Genomic DNA, 13,932 nt, shown 5'->3' on the forward strand with positions numbered 1-13,932 from the left:
CCGAGTCTTCTGGAAGAAACATGAAAAGAATGAAAGCCTCAGTAAAGACTTTTACCACACTCATAATTATTGACTCTATAGGGGTAGACTCATGGAAACAGATTTTTCAGTATAAACTGATATCAGCATGACAAAAAGATACCAGGTCAGACTACCAAAAGATAACATCAGGATTTCTACAATTCTTTAAAATCCAGAAGCAAATGACTTTGTGAAATTGAGTGCTCCACCCCAAATCAGAAAAACAAGAATTACCTAGGACGAAATGAGTTAATTATGGTTAATGCTTTATTTCTGATGGACATACAGGAAAAATTCCTCTCTTCTTTATTTTGAACTGTCTATTGGCTACACTTACATACACTGGTAGAAACATTCTTTAAATGGTATTATGTTCCAACCCTTTGGAATTCCAGAAAAATAATTCTTTGAAAATTCTTAATATAATTTATAAGTAATATGTTGTCAGGAAAACATATAAATAATGATTCTGGAGAAAATGACATATAAATATGTACCACAAAATGGTAAAAATGGTTAAATATTACACAAAACGCTTTTACTGAGGTTTCTTACTTTTGATAGCCATGTAGCTATTTTGCGTTAAGTTCAATAAAAATTTGTTCTTCTTCCTATCAAACAGTAATTTAAAAATTGCTTTTGTGTCTGTGTCTGTGCCCTAAATCTAATTAAATTAGATATGGCAAGCCCATTACTAAACAACAAGGTCCAAGCAACTTGACTGAGGTGAACCGAATGGCTCTTGGTTCCCAATCTTGGTATATGAGCCGATAACAGCAATACCCTACACATAAAGCAATGACAACCTTAAAGACTTTACAAAGCCTCCAAAGTATCACATGTCTCTAATTTTAGTATCACATGTCTCTAATTTCACTAATCAGATTATAAGGAGGTCTCTGTGCATTAAGCATCACCTTTTATCACATTCATATAATAAAACTAACCAAATAAAACAAATCATCAAAGTAATACTACTACATCATAAAATCACTGGGCATATTTATGTGGTCAAAGCCAGGCTTAAAAGGAAATTTGAAGGCAAAATTTATACCTTAACAGATGTGTAAGCAATGTACATCACATCCCACAGTCCGAAAACAAAATGAAACAACACTGTACAGTAGAGGGTCAACACAGCATGCCCAAGTTGTGCAAACCTTTCACATTCCAAAGAAAGGTTTGGTCTTTACTCAGCTCCTAAGAGATGACCTCTAAACCCTTGGAATATCCTGTCTGATAATGTTTTTGTTTACCTAGGGGCCTCAGGCCCTGCCAGATAGTCTATGCTAACAATGTGACTTATGATCCACCATGGCCTTGGGCCATACAGTATCAGCTTGACCGGTAGAGGGGCTGGAGACTGAAGGTCAGCCATATGGGCAGTAAGCCATGCTTGTGTGATCGGTCCACAGGGAAGAACCTGGACACCGAAGCTCAGAGGAGCTTCCCTGCTTGGCAATACTGCAAGCGTATCATCACACATAATTGCCAGAATTAAGTGCTGTCTGCATGACTTCACTGGAAGAGAACAACTGGAAGCTCATGCCTGGTGTTTCCTGGACTTGGCCTTATGTCCCTTTTTCAGTTGCTTATTTAAGTCTGTAACCTTTTGCTATAATAAACCATAACTGTGAGTATTACAGCTTTTCTAAGTTCTGTGTGTCATTTTAGTGAATCACTGAACACAAAGGTGATCTTGGGGAATCCCTGCAAACACACTTTAAAACCCTAAGATAAAGTAACATCAGCGAACAGTTACCCTGTCTGGTTCCTGCTCCTAAAGTAAATGAAATTTTGAGTCTTTCCTGTAAGTTACTCTCTAATTAAAACAACTATATCTCTGATTTTGGAAATATTGATATCTGAAGATATGCGATGACCTTTTTGGATATGGCAATTATATGAAAAAAAGTGCTATTTTCCACCTTGAAGAGACTAAATGCAAACTTGGTGACCTTGATAAGTTTGTAGGTTGCTTTTTTTCCTTTAAATGTATGTCATATTTTTAATTTGTTAAGGCTGTCTTTCTAAAGCTTGATTCCCTTGCAGATTTTCTTTGCATAATAAGCTCCTTCTCTTTTCTAAATGCTTTAGTCTCTAAGTGGTTTTAAGTTTTATTTCAGTAGGTGGTAGTTTGAATCAATAGCATTTTAGTAGACTGGTTAAGAGAAACTCTACTTTGTGTGGAACATCCATAGGAATGTTAGGAAGTGGCTCTGAGAATTTGAAATCACAGGCAAATATCCTACCCAAATACCAAAGGCACAGCCCTCCATCTGCTTGAGACCTATGCTGTAAACGAACAAAAAGAAAAGTACCCTATCTGAAAATGTAGCTTAGGTGCCCAGCATTTAAATCATACCATAAGAGAGAATCAAGGTATATAATAACTGATATAAACTCTTCCAAGTTTATCGAACAGAGAAGTTATATACATAAAAATCATAGAATAAGTTTTTAAAATACCAGTGACTTTTGAGATTAAAGTAAAAGAAATTTCTGAACTTGAAAATAATTTCTTTTAACTCTGGTACTGAATTCCCTAGCTTCAAATTTGTAGCTTAGTTTATTTTTGGGAAAGCAAAAGATAATAATGCTCTTATGTTGTGTTCAAGCATTTAATAGTTAAGATATTAATAGCACTATTCTCTCATATCATTACATATTTTAGATTTGGCTATTTATGAAAAGATATTTTTAAAGTATTAAACATATTTTTTTCTTTTGCTAGAAATTATAAACTATAAAACCATAAATAATCCATGGAATCCTCAGGAGTGTTTTTCAATTTAATTTTAAATGGGCTTCCTGTGTACCAATATGATTTATGTTTTAAATAACACATTTGTAAAGTTAAAAGGACCTACAGTGAAGAGAAGTGAAATACTTTCCAGTTCAGCAAGAAGATTCCGGACAACTGCCCTGTAAACATCAATCTTTTATTTCAGACAAGAAATGATTCACATTCTGTACTAGGTCAGTAATAGATTTTTCTAAGAAATACCATCCAAGTCAATGTACATTTAACTTTAAAGAAAACTAACCAAAAAATGCCTTCCAAAGTTTTTGTGAAGTTATCCTAAAATTTACTTAATCAGGCTAAGTAAAATTAGGTCAAAAGTATATTATTTTAGCTATGACTAGAAGGTCTGGTCACATCCTCCTTTCATAAAGACTAAGATCTCTTTATTTAAGCAACTTTAATAATTTATAGTGAATAAACTTTTACAAGTGGGTAGAATCCCATTATAATGAACATGATTCCAATGTTTACTTCCCTATGGCACTTCTTCCTATGTTCTGACCATAATTCAGAGCTGATATGGCTACAAAGAAATACACTGAGGAGGATATCAAAAGTCACAGAAATGTAGCCCCTTAGTAGTACTTTATTTAATGAAGCTACTTTTCAGGTAAGGTATTTATTATATATTCCACCTACTCACTCATTTAAAAATATTCTATTAGGTATAGGGCTCATGATTTTAAAAAGTGCCACATTGGTAATGTATCAGATTTTTAATTTTTTGTATGTATTGAATGTTGATGCTCGGGTTTGTCAATGATAAATCTTTGCTCATTTCAGATTCAAGACATGCATACAGTTTTTTTCTTGCAAATCTCCTCTCTTTATGAATTTTAAAACTGTCGTAAGCGCCTGCAGAACAAATTTGTTTCCTAACCATAAGGCCCATACTTGGTTAGATTCCATGCAGCGGCAGTGACTAGATAGCAACAATGGATGAGGAATAATGAGGTCATTTGTTAAGGGATTCATGTTGAATACATTTATTTGTGCCCACATGAGAAAAGTGACATTTCTCTAATATAGGTTGGTTAGTGTTTGGAAAGAGTATTCTATAGACAAGGAAATCTAATGGTATTAAAATGGGACTTCTACCTGTAAAATATATAAAACAGATTTGTAATAGTATTACTGGGATAAAGAGTAGATTGTCACAAGCCATATAGGAGATTTGGGAGTATTCCTATTTTAAACTGGCTTTCTTTCCTCCACATCTTTCAAATTCATTCCCTTTAAACATTTATTATGAGCCAACTTTTTCTTCCTTCAATAACATTTAGGACTACATTTTAAATTATAATCCAGTATTCACAGAGTTTCACAAAAACACTGACTACCTTCTCTGTGTGATGCACCCTGATATTTTCAATGCTATTCTAGTATTTTTTTTTAAAGATCTTATTTATTTATTTGACAGAGAGAGACACAGTAAGAGAGGGAACACAAGCAGGGGGAGTGGAAGAGGGAGAATCAGGTCTCCCGCTGAGCAGGGAGCCTGATGCAGGGCTAGATCCCAGGACCCTGGGATCATGACCTGAGCCGAAGGCAGATGCCTAATGACTGAGCCACCCAGGTGCCCTGCTATTCTAATTATTTTAAAAATGTTCATAGTGACCCACTAAATGTATTTCACAATCCATTAATAGGATATGACCTGCAGTTTGAAAAACACTGACTTAGTCCAACCAATGAGGAAGCTGAAGTGTGAGGAAATTGAATGGCTTAAATTCATAAGAAAAGTGAGTTGTGATCATTTGCATAATTCTGTACAGGTCAATAATTGGTCTCTAGAATACAACTTTTCTGTAAAAGTACTATTTTTCTGTTTTAGTCTAAGTCATTATTGCTTGATTTTTTTACCCTCCTCGTTCTCTACTCCCTTCCCATTTTACTTAGGCATTTCATACCCATTTTTTCTATTCATGCCTTGATACATGGTTATATGGACACTTGTTTGAAATTTATGCTAAGTGAACTGGTATCTTCAATCAACAAGACTTATGAATCCTAGACCAATACTGCCACCAGGTGAAAAAGCAAATGAAAGCTACATATATCAAGAAAGAGAATGAAGAAATACAAATAGGTCAACTTTATCTATCAACAGATGAAGAACAAAAATTTAGTGGACAAATATTTAAGCATCTTCTCTGGGATGGTCATTATACCTCTATGTCACCTACTGTTTTCTTCCTTCTGTTATATTTTTGTCCCCTCTCATCAGACTATAAGCAACTTGAAGAGAGAATCCACGCATACTTTGGCTTTGAATCTCCCATAGCATCTAGCACAGTATCTTAGAGATAACAAATACTTGATTAGAGATCAAGAAATACTTGCTGACTGAACAAGTCCCAACATACCATATACAAATAAAGAACTACCTTGGCTCTCTAACCTCTTCCTCTTCGCATCATAAAATCAAAGCAAGCATCATTCTGAGTGCCTTTTATCTTTACCCCCAAACAAACAAACAATAAAATACGGGCATATTTTAACCAGGGATTATGTAAAATTTGGTCACATACCCTTGAAAGATGAAACAGCTGCACAACTGAACTGGTGCCTAAAACAGCAGTGCGTGAGCCAATATGCTTACTCAGATGAGACCACCAAAGAAGGTAAACATAACTTCATGACACTAATTATCAAATATTTATTGAGAGGGCTACTACTTATGGGCTAGGTATTGTGCTGGGTGCTGGCTACAGTGGTGAGCAAGAAAGGATCTTGCCCTTAGGGAGCTTTCAGTCTATAGGAAAGACAAACAAGCGATAACAAGAAAGTGTACTAAGTGCAAAGATAGGAGAAATACCTAGAAGTGGCAGTGAAGCCAGATTTGGGAGAAGAGGGAGGGGTATGAAGGGGAGACTTACAGAGGGCTTCCTAGAGGAAGCACTACATTGAGACCTGAAGAATGAGGGAAAGATGGATAAGCAATATCTATGGAGGAAAAACCTGGGCCGAGAGTATAATGGATAACTTCACTCTTATTTTAAAAGATAATCAGATGGAAAGCTGATTATTTCACAGAACTTTTTATCTTTTTTTGGACAGATACTTCTTAATTCCTAACATCCCTCCTCTAACCACAACTGGATCCAGTCTCCCAACATTGTAGACTGCTAAACTGGTCATTAACATTGTAGACTGCTGAACTGAGATTGTCAAAAAACTGCCTCAGAGCATAAAGTAACAAGAGATCAATTTGCTTCTCTGTTATTTTCTGCTGAAACTGTTAATGCACATAGGCACCCAATGGACCATGCATATATAATAAAAAATAAATTTCTTTGGGGGGTGCTAATTTATAATTCTAATAATTGCCTATGGCATCTAGTAGGATCTTGTACCAAATGAGAATTCAATGACTCTATATCAATAAGGAGAACACTCCCAAAAATCCCACCAGGAAAAAAAAATCCACCTTATTCTTTAAATGACTAATTCACAACTACAATAAACACAAATTCTGCCCTAGACAAGATTTTAAAACTTTAAACTTTACAATTTTGTTATGCCTAATTCTCCTTATATAACAAAGTATAAAAAAGGAATTAAAAGAGGAAATTTACATGAAAATAAGCTTATAGATTATGAAGAAAAAGGCTGAGGCGTTGGCAAGGTCTATTTAATTACCAAGAAATAAATTTAGTTTTACATCGATGACAGTCAATATTATTTTTATTTATCCTTATTTCATTTTAATCAAAAGGTGCCATGGCACCCATATTGAGTTTCCCCTCCCCCCTCCCACAGATGCTATTATGCCATAGAGAGGTTTGTCTTGTTATACATCTGGGAGTCAGCTTGTACTTATCTAAACTTCATATACAATTAAATGTTCTCAGTACATACAGCTTTAGTTACAGCTGAACAGATTTCCAGGAAACCCCATTAGGTGTTTCACTATTTACTCTACACCAACAACGGCAGCTGGTACATTTTTGGCCATAGTGAGCACTGCTTTCAATATGCGTAACCAACCAGACTTTTCCCCTTAGTTTCTCACCACACTGCAAGTCAAATTTTAATTTAATTTTTTTGATGTCTTATCACAGATTAAGACTACTCCTTCAGAGTTAAAATTGTATTTTTAAAGGAGAAAGGCTATCTAAAAATCTCAAAAACCTTTAAGTACACCATCACCATTCACTGAGCTCACTATTTTAAGTATCTCCTTTAATCTTATACTGCAGAAAACTGAACATTTCCCTCCAACCCTCCTATCTTCGGCTATCACCTAATAAGAATGGCTAGGTTGCCAATGACCCACACAGGTATGGTTAATTCAAGATTCCAACTGCAATTTCCAAAATTAGAGTACTCACAATACCTGCTGTTTTAAACACTCAAACTTTCTAGTTTCACAGTTAAATCAAAGTTGAGACCGGTCTTGGCTAGAAAGTTCCAATTTCATTTTTTCAATTTCTGATTAAATAAAAAACAAACAAACCTGTTTTTCACTGGAGTGAACAAGTCAATGACATCCTACCGAGTTTCTGCTAGGCAGAGCACAGCTGCGGGGTTGCTACAGCAACTCGTGTACACTGACCACAGATTGCCCCTGTCCAGGAAGGAAATCATTTGCTCCACCCCCTGAGGAGTCAAAGGCTCTGGCAAGCAGCAGTCTGTGAGCAGCACACGTTTTTAGTTCAGTAGCTGTGATGGAGTAACAAGAGACAATTCTTTAGTGTCTCTCCATACTAACTGTTACCCAACAACCAAAACTGACTCTAAACCAAGTTGCTGTGTGTGACTGTGTATTTCTGCACCATGGTAAGACCATACTCTTTCCCCCGCCTCATGAGAAACCTGAACTAGGGAATAAGCCAAAACAATTTCCTCCCAGACACACAGGCAAAAAACAAAAAACAAAACAACAACCCAAAAAACCAAACCCAAGTAATTAGAATATTCCCATTTTTACGAAGAATACATTTCAGTTCTTGCTTTCAGGCTTTAACCCATGCAAACTCAGGTTGACAACTTTTGGTGGGGGAAGGCAGTCAGATTTAACATTTATTGAGTTTTTACTCAATGCCAACCCTTCTGCTGGGTGCTTTGACGTGTTATTTCATTTACTCCTCACAACAACGCTTTGAGGTAGGTAACAATATAATCCCTACTTAACAAATAAGAAATGGAGGCTCCGAAGTTATTTGATTGTCCAAGCTACTAAAGGGTGGAGTCACAATTTGAACCCAAGTCTCCTAATTCTGAAGTCTTATGGTTTTTCTCCTATACTACTCCGATCTTCCAAGAAAATTCTCAATTCTTAACTGAAATATTCACTTTCCTAAAATGACTTTTTGTTTTAGCAATACATTTTTGCAGGTAATGACTTCACTACTGATAAACTAAATATAGTCAGCCACCTTCCTAAATGCATAGAAAACAAAGGCCCAAAAGGATATCAGGCTGCAATATGGTCCTGGTGAGTTTTTTGCTAAGTTTAAACTACAGCACTCACATTCTTGAGGAGGAAAGGCAAAGTTGAAAAGTAGGTAAGGTGATGAAAATGAATTTAGATGAAGCGCTCTGTGCAACATCTCTGGGGCTGAAGAAGCTGTAGAAGGAGAGGGAATAAGAGTGGGTGAAGGACACAAGCAGTACTTAAACCAGAGAGAATCTTTCATCTCTATCGTAAGTTACTTTCAAGGATAATTCCAAGTATCCATCTGCCCATTTTCAGTCATTTCCCTACTTCAGGTTTGGAAAGGTCCTCTAACATAACATCTCTTCTCTCAGTGAGAATGAATCACAGTTTTCTTCTTCCCTCACCAGAAGTTCCACAATTACCGTACCTTTCTCCTACATACTGTTGGGGATTTTCCTAGGAGGATTGTCTTTAACATAATTGCTTTTCCTAGCTCCACCAGATCTTGCCCTGAAAATTCCTTCATACCTGTAGCTTGATTACTCCCCCAGCTGTAGATAAATATACTTCCAACTCTGTCCCTTTGGAATCACCATCTCTTAAACTGCTACCCTAGCTTCTGAGTTCCTCCCTTCTACTATGCCTTTTCTGTCAGTCTTCTATTTCTACTTCAGTTGAGGACTTCAATTCTCTAGTTGCCCCAAAGGATTTCAGTGAAAAACCAAAAAAGTTCAAAAGAGTCATACCAGTTTCCATAGGTTTCTTAAAAGATAGGTCAACAAGTGTAAATTTATTATAAAGTATACATAAACAAAGAAATTGCTTATGATGTCACTGATTTAAAAATATTTTAAAAAGTATCATATTCCTCTGAATTTTTACGGGATAGGTAATAATAAGATGTCCAATTTATTTTTCCTATACTTTGCTATAAAAGTGGGTACTGGATATTCACATTCTCAATTTATACTGATGAATATATATATAATGCAAAGACTAAAACTCATCAAAAGTTTTAGTTATAAAGGAATAAGATAAGTCACTCATGTTAAAAAGCAGCCCTGGATTTGTAAAAGAGAACAGGAATTGCAGAAAAAGGCTTCTGTACTTGAGTTACTGTCATCTAAAAATTAAGTAACTACGAGTTCCTATTTGAAATTGTCACATAAAAACTCGGGCTAAAGGCCTCTTTACAGAGCTCTTAAATTTCCAAAAAAGAAAAACATTTCATAGCTCCAAAATAAGATAGGGAGGAAGCACCATGAAAGGTAAAAGACTTTTCATTACTGTGTTCATTTTACATTGGTTCTTAAGGTTACAAGCCTACTAAATGAAAAAGTGGAATGGTACTTGCATCTCAAAATTTAACTCAATTTTAAATATCACCAATCCACTATAATTTCTTAGACTTAGCTTAAGAGATCTGCAAAGTGAACAATGTGTCTAAAACATGAACATATTAGGTATTTCAGTCAGTAAGAGAGAAAATGCAGTCATTTATTTTGACTCTTAGGAGGTCATTAGGCATTAATTTAATAATACTACAACTTGACACTTTATAGGGACTAGAAACATAATTCAGAATTTCATAAAGGTATATTAAAACCACTTTAGACAATTCAAGATCTCACTGACAGAGTTCATTTAAGGTGACAGTTTTACTATTGTGTTACTGTTCCCACATGATATCATCTCTTCTCAATTTCATTTGAAGATTATGGACTTGTACTGGATGAAAATTGCTGTTCTTCTGAAGAGAGTTAGTTAGCAAACATTTTCTGGGACTATTTTTTATGTTCTTTGATCCTTTAAGGTTGCTGTCTTCTCGCTGAATACCCGAAGCTTCACTCATCTTTGAGTTTTGAACTTTTTGCTGCAGTTTACGGACCTGGAAATAAAAAACATCTAACATTTTAGTAAAAAAAGATACTAAAAGCATACCCTAAAATAGATGGATTGGATTGATGTTATAAAGATTACATGAAATTTAAAAAGTTCATTAAGTCTTTATTTATTGAATACCTGTTATATGCCTAACTCCATGCTAGTTAGGTAAAAATATCATGAATAAAACAATCCTTGCTCTCATAAAGCTTATTGCTCTTATTAGTGAAAGAAAAGCATATACGTGACAACTAGAGAATAATTTAGGCTGGGATAACTCTGAGTAGGACAAAAGGTGTTTATTTGAGAAGACTAAAGCAGGACAAGATTAATGTGGGCTGAGAAGATCAATGAAAAGCTGAGAGGAAGATTTATAAAGGATATGAAATGAGTAAAAACTGAAGAATAGAGACAAGAGAAAAAGGACCTTTCAGATGGTATTAACAGAAAAGCAAAGATCTGGTGCTAGGAATGAGCACTGAATTTATAGAGTTGAATGTGTATATATATATTTTACTGAAAAGTATTCCTGAATTTAAAGTACTACTGAATGCCAATACAAAAAAAAAGTTTCATTCAGTAGTATCTGATAACAGTTGGGTAGAAAGAATTAAACAAAATAAAACCTATCAACTTGCCAAAACCCATTTCTGCCAAGCTTACTTAGTCTATTTCACTTATGCATAGGCCTAATTTGTAGAGCTGATCCAGACATTGGCTAAGAACCTGGTATTTATCCAAGGCCATTTTAATTGCAGAGATTAAATTTATCATGATAAAATGCTTGAAAATTTATACTGCTATGGCTATTATAGAACATAAATAATATTTTTCAAAATATAATTTATGTGCATTAAAAATATGGCTGAAAATTTCTCTATTCCCTTCAAATTTCTCCTATGCAATTCTAAGAAAGTGTATAAGTTAAATAATCTTCACCCTAACACAATCATACAAAAAAATTTACTTACTAGAGCCTTAAAAGCCAGTAAAGTGAAAATATTTGCTTCAAAAGTTTCATTTCCTCTTTTTCTCTTTATTGGTCACAGAAGAATAAAGGCAGTAAAATTCTGAATCCTTTATTACTTTCCTATAAAAGTGGGGAAGGCTTTATTGTGAGGTTAATATATCACCAACTTATATGAATGCTGATTATTCCATAGGCAGATAGCTACATGATGTGATTTGAAGGTTCCTGGAAAGACTCCCTCTGCCTTCTGCTCTAGCAGTGTAATAGTGCTAATAATTCAACCTATGGAATCATTGTCTTGGAATAAAATATTATAATATTCCATGATTCTTCTGTTAGAATATTAAAATTGTTATGTGATTCTTAGTTATTAAGAATTCACATGCAACGAGAGAGTCCCCTTTACCACCACACTATAGCCAGCTAAGCACAGGTCCCCAGGGAATAGAACACAGCATAGCTTGTTCTGGGAAAGTAGAAATAGTAGTTTTAGCATTACAGTACTGCTTGAGGAGCCAGGTTTATGTATGGTACTGAAGTAGAGGCCTGTCAACATAAGGGGCTTCATTAAAGGATTAGGGGTGGGAGAGATAAAGGGAAAGAATGTTAAAAGGGTAACCAGAAAGGCTGTCTACCTCAAAATTTTCCCAAGGCCATTTCCGAATACATAACTAAACTTTCTTGTTCCTCTTACTTTACATTATCTTGGAGAGTTATGTAGGAGGCAATGTTATTCCAGTGGGACAGATGGCTCTATAACAGGCCTAAGGGACTCCTGTCATCTTTTCACTAAGCCACACATACAGACCTTAAATTTGAAAGATCATACAGAGATATAACACTGACTCCAGATATATCTTTTTATTAAAATCTTTTACTAAAGCCTTCTTACATTGTCTTGATGTTTCAACAGTTTGGAAATTTGTTCTCCTTTAATTTCCATTTTCTTGACTAAATGTTCTAGTTCACATTCTATGTCTTCACAGACCGAATGACTTTCAGTTTCCTTCATTTGATTCAGTAGTTCTTCATGCTCCCTATGAAAGAAAAGCAAGTATCAAGCACTGTTACGGTTTATACTATATATCTTTGATAGAATTAAATAATATTCTGTTCAATCATAAATTTTTGTCACTTAAATATTAATTTTCAAAGACAGTCTCTTTATGTACAGTTATCTAATTAATCTATGGTAAATATAAAAGGCTCTTATGATTTGAGATTAGATAAATTTAGAAATATCTTAGACTTAGAGTCTTAAAAAACCTTAAAATAAAGTCTGAATTCTTGATGTTCATAGCTAAATGTAATAAAATATTCTGATGTCCTTAGCTAAAAGCATTAAAGGACTTTTTTTAGTTCCAACTTTGGAATTCTTAATATAGGGTGTTTGGGAAGAACTGCACCTATAAAAATATTTGCCCAAGAAATCTCTATTTGGTGATAGCCCACTTTAAGGAATACTGTTAAGAGAACCAGCTGTATCTTCTACAGATGTCCTAGTTCAACTAGTTGGCTACCCAAATCTCATATTTTCTGGAATTTTTGTTGAATATATATTTAAACTTGGGGCTTAAAATATGTATCCCACTCAGAATCTTATTTACTATGGATGCTTCAAAACTTATAATGCAGACCAGCCAGAGTTTAAAACAAAGAATTTCCTACTTGTCTAATGAAATTTCACTTAATCAAAAAGATTATAAAAAACAAAAGGAGAATCTTTCTTATAAAAGCATTTGTGAGTTATAATTTAAGGTCACCAGACTGTATCTGTTAGAATGACAGTAGTATTTGTCTATCAGGTCAGATCTTGGGAACACAGAAACTCCTTAGATCGGAAAAGTAGTAATTACACACAGTTGAAAACTTAAATACTATCAATAAATACAGTGAAATATCAGTGAAAACAACTCTGCAGATCAAAATAAATCCAAATCTAAGCAAGGCCTTTAAGAATTCATGAGTGGCATTGTTCTTAGGACAGAAGAAAAAAAGATACCTATATATCTTACTAGTTCTGATAAAGAATGAAAATACTTACATACTCATTTGGTCCAGCTCATCCTGCATTGCCATCAAAAGTTCAGACAAATTGTCACCAATAGAAATGGAATTTTTTGAGTCAGAAGGTTCAGCTTTACCCTGGGAAGTTGTTCTAGTAGGCTTGTAGAGACATCGAGGCTCAGTAACTTCAGTAAGTTTCTGACAGTTATGTGGCCCATAATGTTGCATCAACTGCAGGAGGCTTTGCATACTTGCATTCACAGGATAGTTTGCACTGGCAGACTTTAGGGGAAAAGAAATAGCTAAGAACAATTTCAAATGACTCATGGCATTTAAATTGCACTTACAACAAGGCAGGAGTGTGTCTGAACAAGTATCTTCATTTTTCCTTTCTCACCTTCTCAGCCACAACAGGCAGTGATCCAAACTTTGAATGAATTTGCTGAGGTGGTCCTCCCTTTAAACATCTAGTTTTCTAAATATTGACCAAAAAACATAAACAAAAATTGTTTTAAAAGACATTTATGATATGAAGAAGTCTCAAAATTCAATAGTAAACAATCTGATTAGAAAACAAGCAAAAAAATGTGGGTAGACATTTCACTGAAGAGGTCATATAGGTGGCAATAAACACATAAAAAGATCTGCAACATCATTAGCCATTAGGAAAATGCAAGTTACAATGAAATATCACTATATACCTATCCGAATGGCCAAAATAAAGAACAGTGACAATACCAAATGCTGACAAAGAGGTGGAGAAGCCAGATCACTCATGCATGGTTTGTAGGAATACAAAATAATTTGACAGTTTCTTGTAAAACTAAACATGAACTTATATGGTAAGTACATATGATGATT

General features: G+C 34.7%; 1 protein-coding gene across 14 annotated transcripts in view; it reads right to left on the bottom strand.

Moving 5' to 3' along the window:
- Window positions 1–2,949: 2,949 nt before the first annotated feature.
- CEP57L1 (centrosomal protein 57 like 1) overlaps window positions 2,950–13,932 on the bottom strand; it is an 81,979-nt gene continuing 70,996 nt past the window's right edge. For 11 of the 14 annotated variants that reach the window (XM_078054902.1, XM_078054891.1, XM_078054892.1 and 8 more), the window contains 4 exons: window positions 13,469–13,546; window positions 13,109–13,353; window positions 11,957–12,101; window positions 2,950–10,098 (listed from right to left, as the gene is read on the bottom strand). In XM_078054902.1, the coding sequence (XP_077911028.1) occupies window positions 9,880–10,098; window positions 11,957–12,101; window positions 13,109–13,353; window positions 13,469–13,546 (687 nt within the window). In that variant the 3' untranslated portion in view covers window positions 2,950–9,879. Of the gene's footprint in view, window positions 10,099–11,065; window positions 11,185–11,956; window positions 12,102–13,108; window positions 13,354–13,468; window positions 13,547–13,932 lie in introns of those variants that run through there. The other 3 variants (XR_013441165.1, XM_078054897.1, XM_078054903.1) reach the window with 3 other exon arrangements.

Source organism: Halichoerus grypus, chromosome 9 (genome assembly GCF_964656455.1).
Source record: "Halichoerus grypus chromosome 9, mHalGry1.hap1.1, whole genome shotgun sequence".
NCBI lineage: Eukaryota > Metazoa > Chordata > Mammalia > Carnivora > Phocidae > Halichoerus > Halichoerus grypus.